Here is a 21,324-nt window from a genome sequence, read left to right as displayed (position 1 = left end):
TATGGGGGACACAGCCACTGAGAGTTCTTGCCCTGTCAGATCGCGAAATTGAGCTGGTATTACGTTTTTCATTTTCCGAATATTTGCCAAAATGTTTATGATGACGAATAAATCTTTGAAAAAAAGAAAAAGAAGCTAGGTACAGGTACATATAGAAAATAGCACCCCTCCATAATGTAATGGGTATTGTTGCCCAATGGTATTAGAATTTCATTTGTGTTATCAAATGCGGTTGGTCAATTTAATCTAGCTATACGATAGTATATCCTCCAAAGTTACGTATTTCACATGTTAGGAATGCCTTTTAAAGAATGCAGCGGAATTATATGTTTTCCTTGTTTATGCATATCATATCGTACCATTTCTTTTCCTAGAGATATTTATTACCATGATCATACTATACATGAGACACAAAACCGATCGTTCTGCTGCAGGTCCATATTAAGCCTATAGGGTCCTTCGTAGAAGACGTCCGCCCCTGAAACGTCATATAGAATCTCGCTCGACTAGTTCATTATTGTGTTCAATGAGGTATCACTTTATCGAGACCAACGTCGGGCACTTGTTTGTGGGAAGACCCAAGATTGTCGTCTAAAGAACAAATCTCCACACTGAGGTGCAATCTCCGCATAGATTCATACATCTAAAGTTGACCGTGACTGTTTCAAGGTAAGGATCACTTTAATGTATGCATCAATCAATAGATACAGGCAGGCGTGAAGGTTAACAACTTGTAGGCATATCTACATGGTTGAAATCGTCGGGATAGCGAAAAGGACTTTGAAATTCTGCCCTTCGTCTTTTAGTTCAAAACTCACCACTAGTGACCCCCAGATATGATCACAACCGGTTGCGGCGTGGTCACATTGGCCGTCGTCTGAATTTGACATTGTAGGATTTTCAAGAAAGCTGTGACAGAACCTGCCACCGATACGGATCTAAGAATGACAGCCTTTCCAGTAACCAAACGGTTTAAGTATGCACGACTATCCCAAGAAATCCTTCGGTTTACGGTTGTATGACGAATTCGACGAGGAATTAGACCAGATTCCAATCTTGATTGGATATCCAATATTTGGATTGATGAATACAGGGCCCATATCTTTTGTCAAGGGCCGCACCCCTGACAGGTATTTTGTCTGTTCAATAAGCAGATGTGTTGCCTCAGGCATGTCGACATGGCTGAAATCGTATGGATGGCACAACGTATTCTGACATTCCGTTTTTCAGTTCAATGCTCAACTCTAGTAGCCACCTGATATCATTACAACTGGTTATGGCACTGTCACATTCTTCACAGGCCGTCGTGTTATTTTGATGTCGTAAGATTTTCAGGCAGGCTGTGATAGAATCAACCACTAAGATCTAAGGCAGCCTTTTCGGTAACAAGACGGCCGCATTTGGCACGACTATACCAAGAATGCCCTTAGTTTCCAATCGTACGACAATCGCACGACAAATGTCACCAGGCCATAACCGCTCTGCACGTATTTATTGAATATTCACTGTCTTGTATGATGACTTTCAGGCTCATATCTTTGTCAACGGCCGCACCCTTAACCTGTCCTAGAATGTAAAAAAAATCTCACTCTACTAGATCGTTAGTCTGTCAAATAAGCAGTTAGAGTCCCGGGTATAATTTATCTGACAAAGCCAAGCCGTTTACCTTGTAATCAGGGGGCCACAGCCGATGCCCTCGAATTACCATGTCAAAACATACCTACTCAGTACTCAAACGTACATTCATCTCAAGACAGAAGGTGCTTCTGGCTCTGAAGCACGTAATTCTCCAGTAGATATAGAAGTCACCACACTCCATTCTGTAGCATGCTCGTTCCACTCTAAACTTCTAGCTCCTAGACTGAAACGTGTTCCCAGATAGTCACCCTTCTTCATTGACTTTGCATGATAATATATATAGTTAGTCTAGGAGTTAGACAGTGATTTAGGGTAATAATAAGGACGTGGGCGATCTTTGAATAACTTATTAAATTGAGTGCAATACCATGATGACCTTGTCAAAAGACTTTTTCCTCCCTGAACATACTCGTGCTTTCCTACAGCGTCAACTGGCCGCTGTCTTCCTTAAGTTTTGTTCTTCCTATCAAAGCTGACTGTAGTCATCTCTATGCATTCAAAAGTAATCTGCCCTCTTTTAAAGAGCTTATTTTTTGAAAGAGCACATTTTTAGGAATACAAAACCAACTGCTGCATGCCTAGTCCAAGTTAAATGTGAAGTTGCCAAAACGATTGTGTCCGATTCTGAAGAATATTATCTGCAGACCCAGAACACTCGCCTCTGGAGTTGAGCCTCCCTTTAAGAGTCTATATCTTCCCCTCTTTCCGTCCACAGTATGAGAGTTACTTTGCTCATAGCTGTGATGTTGCTGTCATCAGCTGTCATGGTAGACTCCTACGATTTTGGCAGGAGGAGGAGGGGGGGCTATCTCAGGAGGAGGTCGTCCTCCAGGAGGAGGTCGCTCGACAAGAAAGGTGAAGCACTCTTATGTATCCAATATTTCCACCATCGTCAGACCTAAGACCTGGGAAAAAGCGTTGTGTTTCCTGTTACAGTTCTGAACAATTAGGGTCGGTAGTTAGATATTCTCGTAGTTTTTATCATTTTTCAAATTTTATTTCGGTCAAAGTAATCAATGTTAAACAGATATACATGATGCGACCACAAATATATCAATTGGACAACTGTCTATAAAGGGTTATCAGAGTGCGAAATACTGGAAGTCTGTTTCGAATTTCATCAAACAGATGTCAGATAGGAAATGTTATGTCCCTTGTTAGCGGTCGAACCAAAAAGGCTAGGATCGGCACTCGTTAGGTTTCTGCTACGATTGGGTCACAACATTTTTCCAAGGCCTGAGCAGCTACACTCCATGAGGGCACAATATACATGAAGTTTTGACAAATATTTAAACCTTACATGAAGTTGTTAAATAGTACTCACTCACTCACTCACTCACTCACTCACTCACTCACTCACTCACTCACTCACTCACTCACTCACTCACTCATGACCTCAATGGTCGTAGAGGCGTCATGACAGCCAGCCACAATGATAGTACAGGGCGAAGAATACAAAGCTTATAATCCTGCCACTTTGCAATGACGAGAAAACTTGAGAACCACAGTAGCTTCGTGCGGTTTAAGGGGAAAATGTCGATTGGGACATATTTTCTCAAAACCAATGTGACATCAAAAAAAGTATTCCTGCAAGTATGTCATAAGCATTTACAGGAATAATTTGACGCATACGTATACACACCCTTCGTATCGACTATCGAATGTATACAGAGGTGAAAAACAATAATTTTCAACTGGACTAGTCACCGCACGACTACGATTTGTAACTAATTGTAAGTTGTAACATCCCTACAATCACAGGTTTATATAATTGTAGCTTGACTCCTTGTTGTATGACAGATAGTTTTCTTGACGACAGTCCATTGCGTCTTACTCCGAGTTTACTTTTCATCAATCCACAGAGGAGACCCTCCAAGAGAAGAGGGAGTTTCTCCAAGATGCTGTTGTTGAACTGAAGGAGGCGATACGTGAAGCTGGGAGTGATTACGCCATGGATCTGACGATGAATGAGTTTCAGGAATTGGATGGAGCCAATGGTGATCTCGATGGTGGGTAAATTACTATCTTTAGAATCATACAGTTCTAATCTTTAGATATTTTTCTCATTCTTATCCTACTTTTGGCGTCCTGTATTTACCTCACTTTAAAACAGTCATGAGAGACCTGGAGGAACTGGGCTTCACTTGGGAAGGAGTGAGAAGGCAGGCTATGGATAGAAGAGCGTGGAATGCAGCGGTGGCCCGCATTGTCAACAGATGAAAGCGGCGACGATGATGATGATGCGCCAGAAATAGTTACTCAAGCAACTGGATAGAATTTCCAAATTTTATCCAGTTGCTTGTCGAATGAGTTATTATTTTTGGCGTATCTGACTACCTTGATGTCTAACCTTCATCGATGGTGATGATGGTTTACCTCGGCTATGTTTTGTTTTAATCTACAGGTGACACCTTCGAGAAGAAAGTGGTGACTCTTCAGGAGGCTGCAGCTGATTTGGAGGAGGAGGTGAATGAAGCGGAGGAAGATGCCGCCTTGGGTCTAGTAGAGGTCGAACTGGAGAAGCTGGAGGAGGAGCTAGAGGAAGTCAACTACGGACCTCAACAGTGATGGTAAGAGTAACTCTGAAAAGCCATGCAGTCTTTTCTTGATACACTGTAGCTGGCGTCATTTTCATCCTAAGATGCAACAGAACGATACTATAACGTCCAGGTGACTAACCAGCAAACTCCATCACAGAGAATGCATGCCGATCGAAAAATAATCCACAGTAAGAAATAGACTCATGATTGTACTATACATAGCAAAACGACATGGTAAAACAAGAATAAATGATCTACCTTATCTAATATGAAATGATTACCCAACTTTTTTTATTCCCCAGAGACACAGTTGCCCTGACTGCGTTCACTGGAAGCGATCGAAAAAGACCTGCACAAGCAGAATCTAAGAACTTCAGTATATTCCATTGATAGTACAGCACACTGCCTAACTAGCAAGGTTTCGTTGACACTAAGGTTGAAATTTAGAAATCCATAATCAGAAAGAATGATAGACAGAGCAATCGCACGTTTTTTCAGTCACTAAGCTGGCTTAATTATCATAAAAGAAGTAGCAGATTGTATTGTACAAGACAATAGTGAAGCGAAAAGGTAATGGTGATAAGCTATCGATTTATCTTTTTTCTCAAGCTCTGGTGATAATATTGATAATATTAATAAGTTTATTGCAAGTTCTTGCCCGTAGGCTAATTGAAACATGAATCATGGAACGACGGACAGACAATTGGTAACAATATAGCATGTGACTATTCTAGTTCAAATACTAACACTAAATTATATCTTATTTGGGTTTGACTTCTTTTTTCGAGACAGTAGAAGACGAATATTACACAGTTTTGCTGCAGCCTGATTAAATCTCGCTTCTAGCAGCCCTCCTATACTGGTCAGGATCCTAGGCGTTTGATGGCCAACACCTTTCAGTCAGGAGAAATACCAACATCCTAGTCCTGTTGATTTGTGCACATGTCCTAACATGGACCAATCATTGTCAAACGGACACCTGTCCGTTACCATGGTGTTGGAGGTGATGACTGGTTGCCATTGTGACAGAGAATCCTTAGCTTCTATCGCACTGATTTTTATAGTGATGAAAATAACTTTGGAAATCAGTCTCCTGGCTTGGAGGTGCACGGCCTAAAACTTGGGATCTCTGAACAGTGATGTTTAACGTCTACGTTACACAGATTAGGCTTACAGTAATGTTTACTGGAAATATTTCCATAGAAATTATGCCTATGCTGTAGGCATGACAAGTAAAGAATATTGGTAACGCTTATCGTAGCTAGCATCATTATGATTACGGCCTTTCTTAAGATAATTTATTCTTAATTGTTTGAATAGAAATCTGCATCATTTGTATGATGTCAGATTTATACGTTAAACTTAGCTTGTATTCGGTAACCGCATATTATATTCAATTAGAAACTCCTGTAATTTCTTTTGATGGTACAATATAAGGTTATTTACCAGTGAAATGTGTTTGTCTTTTGTATTTTTTTTCCTCGAAGTGTTGTCTAGATGGGTATAGTAACTTTTGTTGAGATCTTTCAATGTCAGTATTGTTGATAAAAAAAAAAAACTGCGACTTAATGATGAAATCTGATAGTGTAACTATTTTAGCGTACCGTTCCAACCGTGACCATCCCAATGTATTTGTATGACAGTACCATGGTAAGGAAAACATGAACTTCATCATGCCCAAAACATTTAGTAGTTAGCTCAGACACGATCCCTGCGTACAAGTTCTTATTATATAGTAAGTCGACGGCATTCTGCACAAAACTCTTTTTGAGCTTTAAAACGAGCTCCAAAAGTATATCTCCTAACACATGTCGTTATAAAATCTTTGTTATTCCAACATATTGTCTACATGTTGATAAAACCCTACGTTCTCTCGCCAACCAAACCTGTTCTTCATACCTGTCAGAGAAGTTTCTTTGGCAGTAACATAGAGAAAACACATGTCTTTGTTATACGCATCTGACCGTCTGACAAGCTTTATCATTGAACTAACATGTAACATGAGTTAAAGAAAACCCTAGCAATGTTAGGGCCCGACAATCGGATTTTGAAAGTCAATTTATCTAGTCATTTCTATATACATGATTAGTTCAAACAACAGTCACAATATATAGCAACGTTCATGATGCAAAAATACGACGTCGTAAATGTCACTACCATAAAAATTTTAGCATATATGGCCCTATCATTGCTTTGGTTGCCTTTAACACAATCCCCCTTGTACCATAGCATCACACCGCCACAAAAAAAGGTGTTATCGAGGACTTGTCAAGAATGTCTTAAACACCTGAATATCTGATGAGGTGCGCATGCGTCGGGGATTACTAACGCTGCATAGTTAGTGACCTTTGATTTATATATTTTTTACATTGATAGAATAATTTGAACAAGGATATCCTACTGTGGCATTAACGAACAGGAAAACGTTGCCACATGAATTTCGCAAATGTTTTCCGCACTTCTGTATTGTAGACGTCGTTTTAAAGAACCTCTAATCTTGCAAACAGCAAAGTTCATGTTCGCCCAGGTGTGAATCGAAGAGGTTACGTCCCTACAGAATCAGTAATGATAGCTCCCTAATCATATATGCAACCGAGACAAAGGTTTTAGGGGTCAGTTACGCACAGTGACACTGGCAGTGTGCCAAAGACTACTGAAACACTCCCCCTTTTCGCTAAGGAGCTAACCTGTAGCAGCGAGCGAGCGCTGGTGGAGACCCCACAGTCTCTGACGCCGCGACGTACCCTCCTCGCGTTGGCAGGTGAGTACACAGGGTTCTACGTTCTCTGTCTTGCCAGCAGTGTGTCCTGCACTGTTCAGATGGACACAAACATACCGAATGTAGGTGCGATATAAATGTATTGTCAAAAGACAGTCCACAGTAGACAGTACACGCCCCCTAGTCACGTCCCAGCTTTGGTACAATTTGGCCGGGAACAACGTGGGTTTTTTGATGTAGAGGCCTAATAGAAAATGTGCGAAGGTCGACAGAATGTTACAGTAGTACTATGTTGACTGTGTGTGTGTGTGTTTGTGTGTGTGTGTTTGTGTTTGTGTGTGTGTGTGTGTGCGCGCGCGCGTGCGTGTGTGTGTGTGTGTGTATTTATAAAACCTGACACAACATAACAGTCTTTCAGGACTATATTTCCGCCAGGTGACAAATTTGTCCTAGACCAACTTGTTGGGACGTGATTTTCAAGGTCTTGGGGTGTGTCTACCACATCAGGACTAAGGGTGAAAATCACGTTTTGATAAACATGTCGTGTGCTATTGAAGTAGTGTATAGCTGTCCACAGTATTCCCCTCACGTTTGTTTTAATTCTTCAGATTTAAGATTACATCAGCTTAGCATGCATTGGTTGAAAGACACTATATAACTACAATGAAAAGAGTCACTTTTAATTATTATATATCACTTTTGCAGTCCAGTGTGTGTGGACCTCTCCCTCTTGTCCCAAACCAACTTGTTAGGACGTGATTTCCGATAAGATCAGGGGGCGTGTATATCCAACACTGAGGACGAAGATCTCATTTTGTCAAGAGGCCTACGTGTCTTGTGCTGCTTGTTGCGTTCCTATAGCCTGCCACATATTTTCGTTTTCATTGCTCACGTGGTAACGTTACGTCACCTGAACATGCATTAAGTAAAACTTCAGTAACCACCATTGACATTAATCCGCCGGGTTACATAAATCCGCCAGTTTGAAAAACAGTGGGTTTGAGAGATCTCTAGTGCAGCACCCCCGGTATGCACAGTTTAGATATACCGGAGTGCATTATACTAGTACTGGGTGACGTTGGGTTGGAAATCTTTTTGTAACTTTTCAGGGTGGCGGAAGTAGCTATCCTGGTGGAATTATGTCAGTAGATATCATATGGATAACATTTTAGCAATCAGTTAAGATTAAGATCACAGATCTAAGTCAGCTTACTGATGTGTCTTATGTTAAAGAGACCGCCATTCTCCTATAGGACTGTTTAGCCATAACCAATGCGTGATTTAGGACTTTATTATGGTCAATATTGACCGACAGGAGCCATATATATATAGAGTATGTGAGCAAGGATACTTTTATAACTTACTAGACTGAGGACAAAACACGTAAGTGCTGAGACAGTATCAGACACACCCAGGCTTTTGGCAACTTGTCAAATAATTCTACACCGTCGCTGTCTCGGATAGCGTTTGTCGGTGTAGTTGTTTGTTTTTGTCTGTGTTTGTGTGTGGTTTATAACTCAAGAAGCTATAGATAGACTGTTATGAAGGTAAGTTGGGGGTAAGGTGTCATTGCAAAGGAAGGGTTCAATCATAAGTCGTCCTCCAAATTGAAACTAGTGTTTTCGAGACATTAGCAAGAATGACTTGAACACCTGGACATCTAGCATCTAAAGAGTGCATACCACAGGGACTACGGAATGATACTGCATAAGTAGATCTCTTTGAAATTCATGACTACTTTTCTTACCGTGGGGTCGCAGGGGACCCAACTAATGTTATGCTGTAATAGTTATAATAAAGAAAAATAAAAAAAAATAATCATGTTGTGGAGTTGTCGAATGTCAGGAACAGTAAACAGTGCTTCAGGGGCATCGACACTGGTCTTAAGTTTCCGATGAGATAGCAATGTCATGCCACTAAGCATTCATGTTCGCTGGTGTGTGAAACACGCGAGGTCAAAGATTTTAAGTCGCTGGGGGATGAGCGATCCAATCTGCCTAATCATATGTGCAACGGAGACAAAAGGTGCCGGGGTGAAGTCGGGTGAGTGACCGACAGTGACAATAGCAGTGTGCCAATGGCTACTGATATACGCCCCTTTTCTGTCTAGCTTACCTGTAGCAGCGAGAGAGCGCAGGGAGAGAACCAACAGTCTCTTGCGCCGCTACGTACCCTCCTCGTCTTGCCTGTGAGTACTAAATTGTAGATATTCTCTGTCTTGCTAAGAAATTCTGAAGATCTTGAACGAGGGTTGGTGGACAGAAACATGACAAATTTGAGTTCTACAATAAGTGCATGAGCGAAAAATCAGTCCACAGTAGACAGTACACGCCCCCTTGTCACGTCCTAACTTTGGACCAATTCGGCCGTGAAGGAAGTGAGTTTCTTGATGTTGTGGTCTAATAGAGCATGGCGTGGGAAGGTTGTCATAACGTTTTAGTGGTAAAATGTTACTTTTTATTATACCACTTCATGCTGCTGTCGTGTTGGTGGGAAAATCATTCCTGATTAGTTTGACATATTTTTGCATGTATACTACCTTTCTTAATTTCTTTCGTTCTTTCTCTCTCTCTCTCTCTTTCATTTTCTTTTTTTTCTCTCTCTCTCTCCCACACACTCTCTCTGCGTGTGTGTGTATGCATGTATGTATGTATGTACTATGTAACGTTAACGTTATGTATGTATGCGCGTGCATGTGTATGTGTGTGTGTGTGTGTGTGTATCTGTGTGTGTGTGTCCCTTTGTGTGTGAATATGCGAGTGTTTTTGTTGACCTGACACACTCTAACAGTCCTTCAGACCTCAAATCTGCCAGGCGTCAAATTTGTCCTAGATCAACTTCTTGCCGACGTTATTGATTTTCAAGGTCAGGAGGCGTGTCTACCACATCTAAACCGGGGGCAAAGATGTCCTTTTGTTAAGCAAAGACATGTCCCCGTGGCGCAAACGGTAATGCAACCCCGCTGCTTCGCCATGGCCATCTGGATCAAATTCCGTGGATCCTAGGGCCCGCGTTCGATCCTAGGGGTCGACTCCAGCTCGGACATGTTGTGAGGGATTGCATTCGTCATTTCGGATGGTGACATAAAGCCGGCGGTCTCGTTTATGAGGGAGCTTCAAGCATTAGCCTCAAGCGTTAAACCTCTACACGTAAAAGAACCCAACACACTTATCAAGAAGAATAGGGGTGACCCGGTGTGCTTGGCCAAAAACGCGAGCCGTAGCGAAGCCACATTGCACTGCCACTAGCTACTTGGTGAGGATGCCTTGAAACAAGAAAAAATGAAGCAGCCAGCCTACCTGTCTTGTTACGTGTTATTTACTGCTTATTGCGTTCGTATAGCCTACCATTCCTTAAGTGTTAACGTTACATCAGCTGACCACGCATTGGTTGAAAAGTGATTATATGGATAACATTCTAGCATTCTAGCAAAGTACAGACCTAAGTCAGCTTACTGACGTACCCTATGTGGCAGAGATTGTCATTCTCATATAGGGTCATATAGTTATGTTAAGCCATAACCAACGCTGTAGGGTTGATATGATTTAGGATTTTACCATAGTCAATATTGACCGACAGGAGCCATACATATAAAGTGTTTGTACAAGGATACTTTTACAACTTACCAGAGTGTGGACAAAACACGTAAGTGCTAAGGCCATATCAGACACACCCAGTATTTTGGCAACTTGTCAAATAATTCTACACCGTCACTGTGGCCAGCAGCGTTTGTCGCTGTACTTGTTATCTCCATGTATAATGGAGATATAGATTTGGGTGTGTGTCTGTCTGTCTGTCTGAGCGTGTGTTTGTGTTTCCGGACTACTGTAATCAACATAACTCAAGAACCTCTTGATGGACTACGATGATATTTGGTATGTGGGCAGGTGTTGTGAAGCCAAAATTCAAGGTCGATTTTGGCCCCCCTAGTATGTGACCTTGGTACTGCAGCAGAACTTCCGTTTTTGTATCTTTCGACCTGGATGTGCTTTGGTCTTGATTTTTTTGGTGGCAGAATAAGTGATGTTATGAATAAGTGGTGTAGGTTTGGTTGACAGTATTTTAGAGAAACACTAGTCTTAGGTTGGGAATCTGGTACCTATTAGAAAGGAATATTATGAACATGAGAGGTCAAAGATTATAAGTCGTTGCGGGATGAGCTGCCTAGCTGATAGCTGCCTAATCATTTGTCACCCCGACCAATCGAATCACGTGAATCGCACTGAAATCGCCATTTCCCGACAAATCGCTTTCTAACTTGCGTTAACCACTACATCTGACCAAGCAAACTCGCCAGTGAGATGGTGGAAGGTGTCAGCTTCCAAAAGACGTTTTCAGATTGACAATTTTGGCACTTTGGAAGTAATTGAATCCGCCCGCGTTTTAACGTATAGAGAAAAGTAGTAGAAACTAGAAGTTAAATCGCGGGCGGATTCAATCACTTCCAAAGTACCAAAATTGTCAATCTGAAAGCGTCGTTTGGGAGCTGACACCTTCCACCATCTCACTGGCGAGTTTGTTTGGTCAGATGTAGTCGTTAACGCAAGTTAGAAAGTGATTTGTCGGGAATGGCTGATACGAATCTGAGTTTCAATGCGATTCACGTGATTCGATTGGTCGGGGTGTTTGTGCAACGGAGACAAAAGGTGCCGGGGTGAAGTCGGGCCAGTGACCTACAGTGACAATAGCAGTGTGCCAAGGGCTACTGATATACGCCCCTTTTCTGTCTAGCTTACCTGTAGCAGCGAGCGAGCGCAGGGAGAGGACCCTCAGTCTCTGACGCAGCAACGTACCCTCCTCGTCTTGCCTGTGAGTACTAATTTGTAGACTGCGATTCTCTGTCTTGCTGCATGGTCCATACAAGCCGTTTATCATGAATATCAACGAGGGCTGGTGTACAGATATGACGAATGTAACGTTTGGTGCGATATAAGAGTATGGGCCAAAGATCACTTAGCCTGGAAACCATACCATCGAGGGCTCCCCGATATCTCTACGGCGCTGGGAGTGATCCCCGCCCGCCCAGACAGCTTAGTCGGCTCGGGGTGTGTTTACGGCTAAAGTAGAAAGGCTGCGAAATTCTATATGGCAGCTAAGTAGACAGGATGACAGAAACGGCTTAATGATACAGACTGGGCCCGGTAAAACATCCCTACGCCGACCCCTAGAGACTGGGACCAGACTAAAGACAGTCCACAGTAGACAGTACACGCCCCCTAGTCACGTCCCAACTTAGGTAAAATTCGGCCGCGAGCGGATTTATTGACGCAGTGGCCTGCTAGAGCACGGTGTAAGTTAGAGTGTTACTGTGATTATGTGAACTTTTATATTAACAACTGATGGGTGTCAAACCACTGCGTTGTAAAATGATATGTGAACACATTGTTGTGGCAATGGTGGTGTTTACGGGCCCAGTTCGAATCTGCGTGTCTAAATGCGTGTCTATGTGTGTCTATGCGTGTGTGTGTGTGTGTGTGTGTGTGTGTGTGTGTGTGTGTGTGCGTGTGTGTGCGCTCGTGCGTGTGTGTATTTGTCTGTGTGTGCACGTGCATGCATGTGTGTGTATGTGTGTGTGTGCGTACGTTTTACGTGTATATGTGTATATGTATGTGTGTGTGTGTGTGTGTGTGTCTGTATGTATATTGCCTTTGTGTGTGTTTATTTGCATGTGTGTACCTATGTTTGCGTGTATGTGCGTGTATCATTGTATGTATGTAAGTATGTATCTGTGTGTGTGCAGGTGTATACATGGTATGTATGTATGTATGAATGTATGTGTGTACGTGTGTTTGGGGCATTTTTGTGTGTTTATTTGTCTGTATTTCTGCATGTGTATAACACCTGACACACTTCAACAGTCTTTCAGAATTATAATTCTTCCAAATGACATATTTGTCCTAGACAAACTTGTTCGGACGCGATTTTCAGGGTCGGGGGCGGGTCTATCACATTAACACTGGGGACGAGGATCACGTTTTGTAACACATGTCGTGTATGCTACGTATGGTATTGCTATTCACAGCAGTTTCTATCCTTTGTTCTTATTGTTCAGTTGAGCACGCATCGGGTAAATCGGCAGTACTTTGGTGTATTGCACAGCAATGGCTTTCTGTATGTTTTACTACAACAGGGTTAGTACTAGAGCATCCTAGCATTTCAGTAAAATCTGTGTGCATATTAATCTAAAATCCTCCCACACCATGAGGTGTATAGGGCCCCGTTTCATAGCCCTAGGCCACACTGTGGTGCAATCACTGCAGCAGGGGGCTAGTCCACTGGCAGTGGAGTGTGTTTAACTTCCATACTGTTTCAGAAGTATGTACCATTTTTATAAAGTCTTTGGTATGACTCAATGCGCCTCTTGTCCAGAGGTGTCCTACCCGGGCACGAACTCGGGCCCTCTGGCCCCTCATAATTCGTACCAGATGTGGTAAGTGACAGATGCGCAGACCACTACACCACAGGGACACCTCCGCTGTGTGCATATACGTGGGGTTATCTTCTCAGTGTGTCAGAATGTGGACAAAACACGTAGGTGCACAGACAATATATCAGACACGCCCAGTTTTTTGGCAACTTGTCAAACAAATATGTACTGTCGCGATGGACGCCACAAGCCTTATAACCTTGGGCAGAAAGGTTTTTGATGGAAGCGGTTGTCGTTTTGCTTGTGCTAGTTTGTGGTCTATCGGCATAAATCAAGAAGATGTTGACAAATTGTCATGAAAGTTAGTAGGAGGTGAGTAGGTGTCAAAGAAAAGAGCGAGTTCAACTTTGGGACTCCAATTGCAAGTGGCTTTCTATTGTACAGCAGTGGAACTTGATTGGTGTATCTCATGTCCTGAGCATGCTATGGTGGTGTTGGTTTTGGTCCCCTAACGTTTTATCTTGGAACTGCACTCGTGTGTACATGTGTTTCTTTGGAGCATTTAAACAGTGTAACCCAAGATGGGATGAATTGGTTTTTATTTCAGTACGATTTAGACGTAAAATAGAGTCCTGCTTGTTTATATGCTTTAATTTGAAATCGATTTTATTTTTTGACCTGCGTTTGTCTCTTCATCATGTAGTCAAAAGAACGTGGAACTACCCGCATCCCCACTTTCCTGCGATTCACTTTGAGCTGAGTCATCAAAATGCCTGTAAGAGGCCATTGTTTCCTAATATTATTATATTTCACTGTATATGTCACTTACATGTTAGTTAGGTTTATGTTAAACGACCTGTATCTAGCCCCTCGGGGCACGAACATACAATAAAGGCCTTCATTCATTCATTCATTATTCTGTTTGTCTTGCATTCATTCGAAACGTAAATGTTCTCGTTTAGGAAAAAAAAATCAGATCTGTATAAAGAGACGCAAGCCCGTGCTAATTATGTGAAGAAGTGTTATCTTCTCAAAAACAATTATTTGAGACACTGGGTAAAAGCTAATTGTTGATTTTATATGTTGAAAGCTGCTGTTGAACCGGCCGAAACCCAAACCGTTACCCAGGCCCAAACCTAGGCCTCCACCACCGCCACCAACTCAGCAAGTAACCCAGCAAACATGTGAGGCCGGGGGTGGCCAGGAGGTTATCAGGGATCCAGCGAAGGAGAAAGAAGAACGCGCTGAGGTATGGTATTGTTTTTGTTTATTTATTTATTTGTTCGTTTGTTTATTTGTTTGTTTGTTTGCTTGGTTGTATGGTTGGTTGGCTGGTCGATTTATTGATTGATTTATTGGTAGATTGATTGATTGGTTGGGTGATTGATTGATTTATTGATGTATTGATTTATCAATGTATTGGTTAGTTGATTGATTTGGTTGATTGTTTTGTTGGCTGCATGGTTGTTTGGTTGTATGGTTGTTTGGTCGATTGCATTGGTTATTATATGGTTGGTTGTGTGGTTGTATGGTTCGTTGTTTAGTTGTATGGTTGTTTGGTTGGTTGTTTGGTTGGTCGCTTATGTTCTAGCAGTTGTTCAGTTTCAGTTCAGTTCATCCTCAAAGAGGTGACACTTTTTTAAATGTTAGAAATGCAATTGTTACCTCACTAAATTTGCTACTAAGGATCAATCATTCTACAAATGGATCAGTGCCCATGCTGCATCAATACATAAAACGTTGTCGTTTTTCCCTTTCTTCATTTCATGTTATACGCTCTCCTTTCCTATGTTGTGCGCACGTACTCTTACAGGCCGTTGCCAACACCCTTGAGGCCCTTAAAAACCACCACCGCGCGTACAGTGTGGAGATTCTGTCCTACCACGGCGGTGATAAAGACCCCAAACGTCCCCCAGACACCATCACCATCAAAAAAGGAGCCGACGGGAAAGAAGAGCTCCACGTTGGACAACACGTCGTGCACAACTGGCACTGGGACAAAAATCCCACCAACACACTGACGTTCAAGAAGGGAGATCTCGGTGGGCACATCGCCTTTCCTCACGAGGAAAGTGTCCAGGGCTTCGGGACGATCAGAAGCGCCCTGACATCATTCTCTGTCAAGACGACATTGAAACCTGTCACGTACGAGTGTGCGTTTTCCAGTGACACTGGGGCGTACGTCAGAGAGGAAGGAACCGCCCTGAACTTGGTCTGGGATGCTTCTGACGACAAGTGGAAGAATGCAACGTGGGAAAACAACGTTCTAAGCTTCAGCTACGGCATAGAGGAGCAGTTCTTCATCGGACAGAAGACCTACAAGGTCATCGTTAGCTTCGAGGATCTGCAGACAAACGTGACGTACGAACCCGCCGAAGGAGACTTTTCCTACATTCTGAACCCATCGTTCCAGGCCGTGTTCCAACACGAGAACAGCACGGTTCCCATCCCTGATGATCCTCGTAGCGACGGCAAGCACGTATTCCCATACCTGCTAGAGTTCACCTTCAACGCTGTAGCATCCAGCTTCGACGGTGCTGTCCTGACCAAGGCACTGGATGCAGCAACAGGTGAGGTGTATGCAATCCAGGCTACAGTCCAGAACACTGTGACTGGGACGTTCTTGATGGCAGCTCCAAACAAAGAGAGCTCTTTGGTCGAAGTGAGTCACGGAAGGCTGATGGTTGGTAACGAGGTCGTACCGAGCAGTAAGCAGGTTGGAGACAAAATTACCTGGGATTCCCTGCCGACGCACTTGGCCGACGCAACCGATCTTCCTGCGGCGGGTACTCTTCACGTCTCTGCAAACACGTCTGAGGTAAAACTGAGCGATACCGGTGCCACAGGCTCCGCACTCCGCGCAATCCAGCCAACATCATTCATGGCCATGACAACAAGCGTGGCACTCAACGGCGAAGATCTCTTGAACATGTCCCAGTTCAAACAAGACGGAAACGGCAACTATTACGACTACATCCAACAAGAATCCATGCAGGACTTCTACACGATCATACAGTACTACATGGACTCAGACCTCCGTGAGAAGTACATGGGGATGAACAACCCGCCAAGTCTGGACGCTACAGTCAAACAGATAGCTGACACCAACGGCAGCCCCACTGCTGACCAGAAAGCAAACGGAGACGACGGAGTCGCAAGTACCTGGTACAAGACTCTCAGCGTTGCCTACCTAACCCAGGCACTTCCTTCCATATTCCCCAGCGATGATTACGCCGGTAAGCTGAACACAATCCGAGCAAAGCAGTGGCTCAAGACGCAGACATCAACAGCGAGTGTCTACACCAAGCAATCTTCTGATCTCTACAAAAACCGCTGGATAGAGAACATACCGACGACGGGCCAGTTCATCGTCGATCAGCTGCAGAACAAGACCACGTACGCAGCGTACATCGATCAGGACAAAAGCACGTGGGAGGCAGAGATCAAAGATACTGTCGAAGATTCTGAAAACCAATCAGCGATGCTGACCATCATAGAAATGCTGACAACGTTGGGAAAGGAGGGAAAATATTGGGCGTATTGGCTCTTCCGTGACCTCACCCAGCCATCCGCTCTACAGATGATGCAGATGCTGTCTATGGGTGGAGCTGCCTCCTTGGACGGATCGGCATTCTCCAGAAGAATCCAACAAAACTGCGCAATGCTGGGCATCCTTGACAGTAGTGCAGAGTTTCAGCAGCAGTACGTCAAAGTCATACAGATCTTCCAGCTCACCAACATCCTGCCACAGCTCTTAGACTTCAGTGGCGACATGACACACTACACCTATGCTGTTATGGAGATTCTACAGGCCTTCGAGGACAAGTACATCGACAGCACAGACACGCAGATGCAAGACGCAGCTAAAGAAATCCAGGCCAATATGACCCAGCACACCATTGAAGACCTACTCTCCGTACTACAAGTATCAGCATCAGAGATGGCGGCAGACTACAACCTGCTGAAAGTGTTGAAAGAAGCGGATAGCATGTACAAGAAACTCCCGCTACAGCTACTCGGAAAATTGGTGGCAGGCGCAGCGCTTTCCGCCGGGATAATGATGTTTTACTACGGAGTCCTGGACTGGAGCGAACTCAGTACATCTGACAAGGTGCAAGTGGTCAGCGACGGAGCCGTGCTGTTCACAGAGGTAGCCGGTGGAATGTTGAAAAGAGGAGCCGCCATTTATGAACTGTGGGGCACGGAATCCATGGGCTTCAAAAATGTCGGGAAGATTCTCCTGTCAGGTGACTGTCAGGAGTCCATCACCCGAGCTTCCAACGGTTTCTCCAAGTGGCTGCTACAGAGAAAAGGGCAGGTGGAAGTCGGGGTGGATGCGGCAGCTGCAGCCGAAGAGGCTATCGTGGCAGGTGAAGAAGACATGACGTTAATGCAGAATTTGTTCGGGCAGAACCTGGAGGAGTTCATGGCCACGCGATTCGGTGCTGCGGTTGCCATCCTCGGCCTGGTCTTCGGTGCCATATCTCTCAGTAGGTCACAGACGAAGCTGGAGGAGGTTGGAAACGCCCTGGGCGTTACGGCATCCGCTCTGCAGCTTTGCGCAACGATGGGAGCATGGCTTCTGCCGGAAACCGTGCTCGGAGTCGAGGCCGCCACGATCTGCTCCTGCCTCGGGGCTCTTGCAATCGTAGCAGCAATCGTAGGAGTCATAATACTCGTCGTAGCCATGCAGAAGCACCACGATACCCCCATAGAAAGTTTTGCGAAAAACCAAGCATCTGACGCCGGCCTGTACATGGAACACGGTGCCGACATCGACAGCTTCCAGAGGTATCAACCAACTGGCCAGTTGGAGAAGGAGGGAATCAGCCTGCTTATGGGAGGCTCCGCGACCCAGTACATGCAGTTTAACCTCGACGGGACTTTGGGTCTTTCAGGGGCAACATATGGCCCCGACACCGTCTTCTATCTCATAACTGACGCCTACGGTCGCGCCAAGTTCATTGCCAACTTGCCCAACGCTGACAACACGGCGATAGAATCCAAGGTTCTAACAATGGACGAAACCGCGAAGCTATCAGGGTCGAGCCTGTTAACCGGAAGCTCAGCAGACCAGCAACTCTGGGTCGCCGAGTGTCAGGGGTCTGTGAATCGCGACAGCGACGATCATTTGCAGTCCGCCTCCTTCAAGTTCTACAGCTACTACTGGTACAAGAACCACAGTAAGAAGTACTATCTGGGAGGGTCGAACAACGTCCCTTCGGCGCTGGAGTCCAACCAGGAGGACTGGACGGTCAGCATGACCTCGACCAAGCCAGTCGGTCTCAGCATGGACGACATCGTCCTCTATACCTACCAGAAGGACCTACCGTTCCAACCGACCCTCCTGAACCCGGGGAGCGACCCTAAGACGTGGTCCATCACCCCTGACCTCCCAGACTTCATGGAGCTAGACACGTCCTCTGGTGCTGTCTCACAGAAGTCTGGTGTAGTACCTACCGTCACCGCCTCTACAGCCTACACCCTGAAGGTGGAGAACAGCCTGGGGAACTCCACCACAACATTCAACTTCGAAGTGCAAGAGTTAAGCTTTTAGACAAGTTGGCGGAGAAAAGACTGAAGTCTTTTGAGAGCACAATGTCTTTTTCTTTCCGCAAAGTGCATAAAAACATCGCTTGCTGCCTTGATGTCATTGTTAGCATTATGTCTGTCATATGATATCACGGGGCACATATTACATTATATCTATTCATACCCATCACTGAGACTGAGGTGACAAGTAACCAGAATTTTACCAATTCAAATTGTTCTGCTGATATATTATAAAAAAGGTATAAGTTTCATGCACGTTTTGGTGAAGTATGATTTTCAGTATTAAAGTCTAGATATAAAAGCTGGGGGCTAAGATAAATTGATTATTTGTTGATATATATGTTATCAATACAAGTCATTTGGAGAACTAGACGACATACACGTAGGGTGTTGGCTGCATTGTATTTCTTTTTCTGAATAGGATGATTCTTATCAAAATTAATATCAAATAGGGGCATTATATTGTAAGCAAGGTTTCTTGCTATCATATACAAGACAAAATGGTGGTGGTGAATGAAGACACAGGTTTAAAAGAATATCTTATATATCTAATGTTGAAGATTGAATGTTTGTCTCAGAGTAAGGATGTTCCTGTTTTTTAGTGTTCTTTACCACGCCAGTTAATTGGGAAAACAAAACAAAAAACAATACAGAATTAGCAGTTACTCCATATAATAGCCAATTCAATACTGTAATTCCTCTTTTATTGTTATATTTCAAAGTGATCTTTGTTTTATGCCAAAAAAACAGTTACTCAGGCAACCGGATAAATTTCTTATTTCATCCAGTTGCTCGAGCAACATTGTTTTGGCGTATCTTATTACCGGTACCTGGATGTTTTACCTTCATCAACGTGATATTTGTTTGGTTTTTATTCAACTTCACCGATGTTTGTCTTCTGTGAGTACTATACAGCAGATTAGTGAACAACACACACCTCTGCACTAGACTCTAGACTGGCAGGAAAGAAAGCGTCTATGAAGACAAAGAAAGGCACTGAATGGCAGCAACGCTTCGATATTGTTGCATGCGTTGAATGTACTTATAAGTGGATGTTACGGTAGAAGCTTTCCACATATAACATATTTACCTGTTCGTAGGTGAATCAAATTATGCACAATATGGTCTTATGGATTGTAAATTAATTTGATATTATGTTTGTATTGTCTGTGCCTCTCACTTAAGTTACACCTGCCTTGAAAATAAGTGTCAGATAGCTTTCTGACTCAGAAATAGCAATTCTAGAATATCGTACCCGTCTTATCGTTGGTCATGCCGTCTTCATATCTTGTGTGTGACATGGAAGCTATGTTATCAAACTATCACGTAATATAATTCTAGTTACAGTGATAATTTACATCACTGTTTTAGCATGGGAGTGAAATATAAAGTTATGGAGTTATAAAAGGTTATGGAGATATATTTGTTGGTATTTAGATATTAGCCAAACTGTATCCTTTGCTGGAATATACAAGAGCAAAAACGAGTACCTTATGCATCTAATTTGATGAAAATGATTTTCTATTAGGTTAGTTATATACATGTAGGGTTATGGAGATATATTTTTTGGTATTTAGATATTAGCCAAACTGTATCCTTTGCTGGAATATACAAGAGCAATATATAACGAGTATCGTATGCATCTGATTTCATGAAAATGATTTTCTATTAGGTTAGTTATATAAGGTTCTGGAGATATATATTTGTTGGTATTTAAATATTAGCCAAACTGTATCCTTTGCTGGAATATACAAGAGCAATAACGAGTATCTTATGCATCTGATTTGATGAAAATGATTTTCTATTAGGATTGTGATATAAGGTTATGGAGATATATTTGTTGGTATTTTGATATTACCCAAACTGTATCATTTGCTGGATTATACAAGATCAATAACGAGTATCGTATGCATCTGATTTGACGAAAATCGCTTTCCATTAGGTTAGTTTTTCACAATTGTGATGATATTCTATCGCCTAAAATACATTTATGATTCTAAAGGTGATTGGTCGTATTCCGAACAAGTTTGAGACCAACTTGCATTGTAACAGGAAAGGCAGTATGCGTTTGTTACGTTACTCTAAAATCCAGGCTTTCACCAAACTTTCCATTCTTTCACATAACATTCTTTTTCTGGTATGATATACACTTATATATTTGTTATATTTGTTCACAACATTCGATTATCTTTTTGCAAAGCGAAGACATTTTTAAAATTCCAACTTTTCTGTGGTGACATACCTTTCTTTTAGAAATTTAGTGTATCATAAAGTCACCAATTTTGTTATTATCGAGGAGTCTGCTTGTCAGGTGTTCATTATTGGAATTCATTGATTTGTTGGTTTTAAAATTTTGGATGTGATGATTTTTACATTAATACTAGGTTTTATACAGTTATACTATGAGGGTTATAAGGATTCCACATGTAGTATAAGTGACATAAAAATACAAATAGATATGACTTTCCGAAAGCCGATGTCTAGGAGTCTTTTTTGTTGTATTAAAT

General features: G+C 42.9%; 2 protein-coding genes across 5 annotated transcripts; both read left to right on the top strand.

Annotated features, from left to right (window-relative positions):
* The first annotated feature begins 449 nt into the window (after positions 1-449).
* On the top strand, positions 450-5,626 carry LOC136449048 (uncharacterized). The gene is made up of 5 exons (XM_066448834.1): positions 450-669; positions 2,354-2,493; positions 3,501-3,647; positions 4,043-4,208; positions 4,481-5,626. The coding sequence occupies exons 2-4, from the start codon at positions 2,355-2,357 to the stop codon at positions 4,204-4,206; spliced, it is 450 nt and encodes a 149-aa protein (XP_066304931.1). The 5' UTR covers positions 450-669; position 2,354; the 3' UTR covers positions 4,207-4,208; positions 4,481-5,626.
* Positions 5,627-6,817: 1,191 nt separating this feature from the next.
* LOC136449015 (uncharacterized) lies at positions 6,818-21,289 on the top strand. 4 transcript variants are annotated; one of them, XM_066448794.1, is made up of 5 exons: positions 6,830-6,939; positions 9,008-9,085; positions 13,968-14,039; positions 14,355-14,513; positions 15,078-21,289. In XM_066448794.1, the coding sequence occupies exons 3-5, from the start codon at positions 14,034-14,036 to the stop codon at positions 18,819-18,821; spliced, it is 3,909 nt and encodes a 1,302-aa protein (XP_066304891.1). In that variant the 5' UTR covers positions 6,830-6,939; positions 9,008-9,085; positions 13,968-14,033; the 3' UTR covers positions 18,822-21,289. The 4 variants fall into 4 exon arrangements, 3 of the variants coding, with proteins under 3 accessions (XP_066304884.1, XP_066304891.1, XP_066304875.1); XR_010757967.1 differs by lacking the exons at positions 6,830-6,939; positions 9,008-9,085 and adding an exon at positions 11,623-11,706 and having other exon boundaries at positions 15,078-20,489; positions 20,626-21,289; XM_066448787.1 differs by lacking the exon at positions 9,008-9,085 and having other exon boundaries at positions 6,818-6,939.
* Positions 21,290-21,324: the final 35 nt, after the last annotated feature.

The sequence above is a fragment of the Branchiostoma lanceolatum genome, chromosome 1 (assembly GCF_035083965.1).
Source record: "Branchiostoma lanceolatum isolate klBraLanc5 chromosome 1, klBraLanc5.hap2, whole genome shotgun sequence".
NCBI classification, from domain to species: Eukaryota; Metazoa; Chordata; class Leptocardii; order Amphioxiformes; family Branchiostomatidae; genus Branchiostoma; species Branchiostoma lanceolatum.
The sequence above is the reverse complement of the archived record's forward strand: the minus strand, read 5'-3'. Positions and strand labels throughout refer to the sequence as shown.

Bases quoted from the DNA above. Each gene is read 5' to 3' on its own strand.
- LOC136449048 (XM_066448834.1), top strand. From the start codon at position 2,355: ATGAGAGTTACTTTGCTCATAGCTGTGATGTTGCTGTCATCAGCTGTC. The intron at 2,494-3,500 runs GTGAAGCACTCT...ATCAATCCACAG, and splicing joins GAGGTCGCTCGACAAGAAAG to AGGAGACCCTCCAAGAGAAG. The intron at 3,648-4,042 runs GTGGGTAAATTA...TTTAATCTACAG, and splicing joins AGCCAATGGTGATCTCGATG to GTGACACCTTCGAGAAGAAA.
- LOC136449015 (XM_066448787.1), top strand. The intron at 14,514-15,077 runs GTATGGTATTGT...GTACTCTTACAG, and splicing joins AGAAAGAAGAACGCGCTGAG to GCCGTTGCCAACACCCTTGA.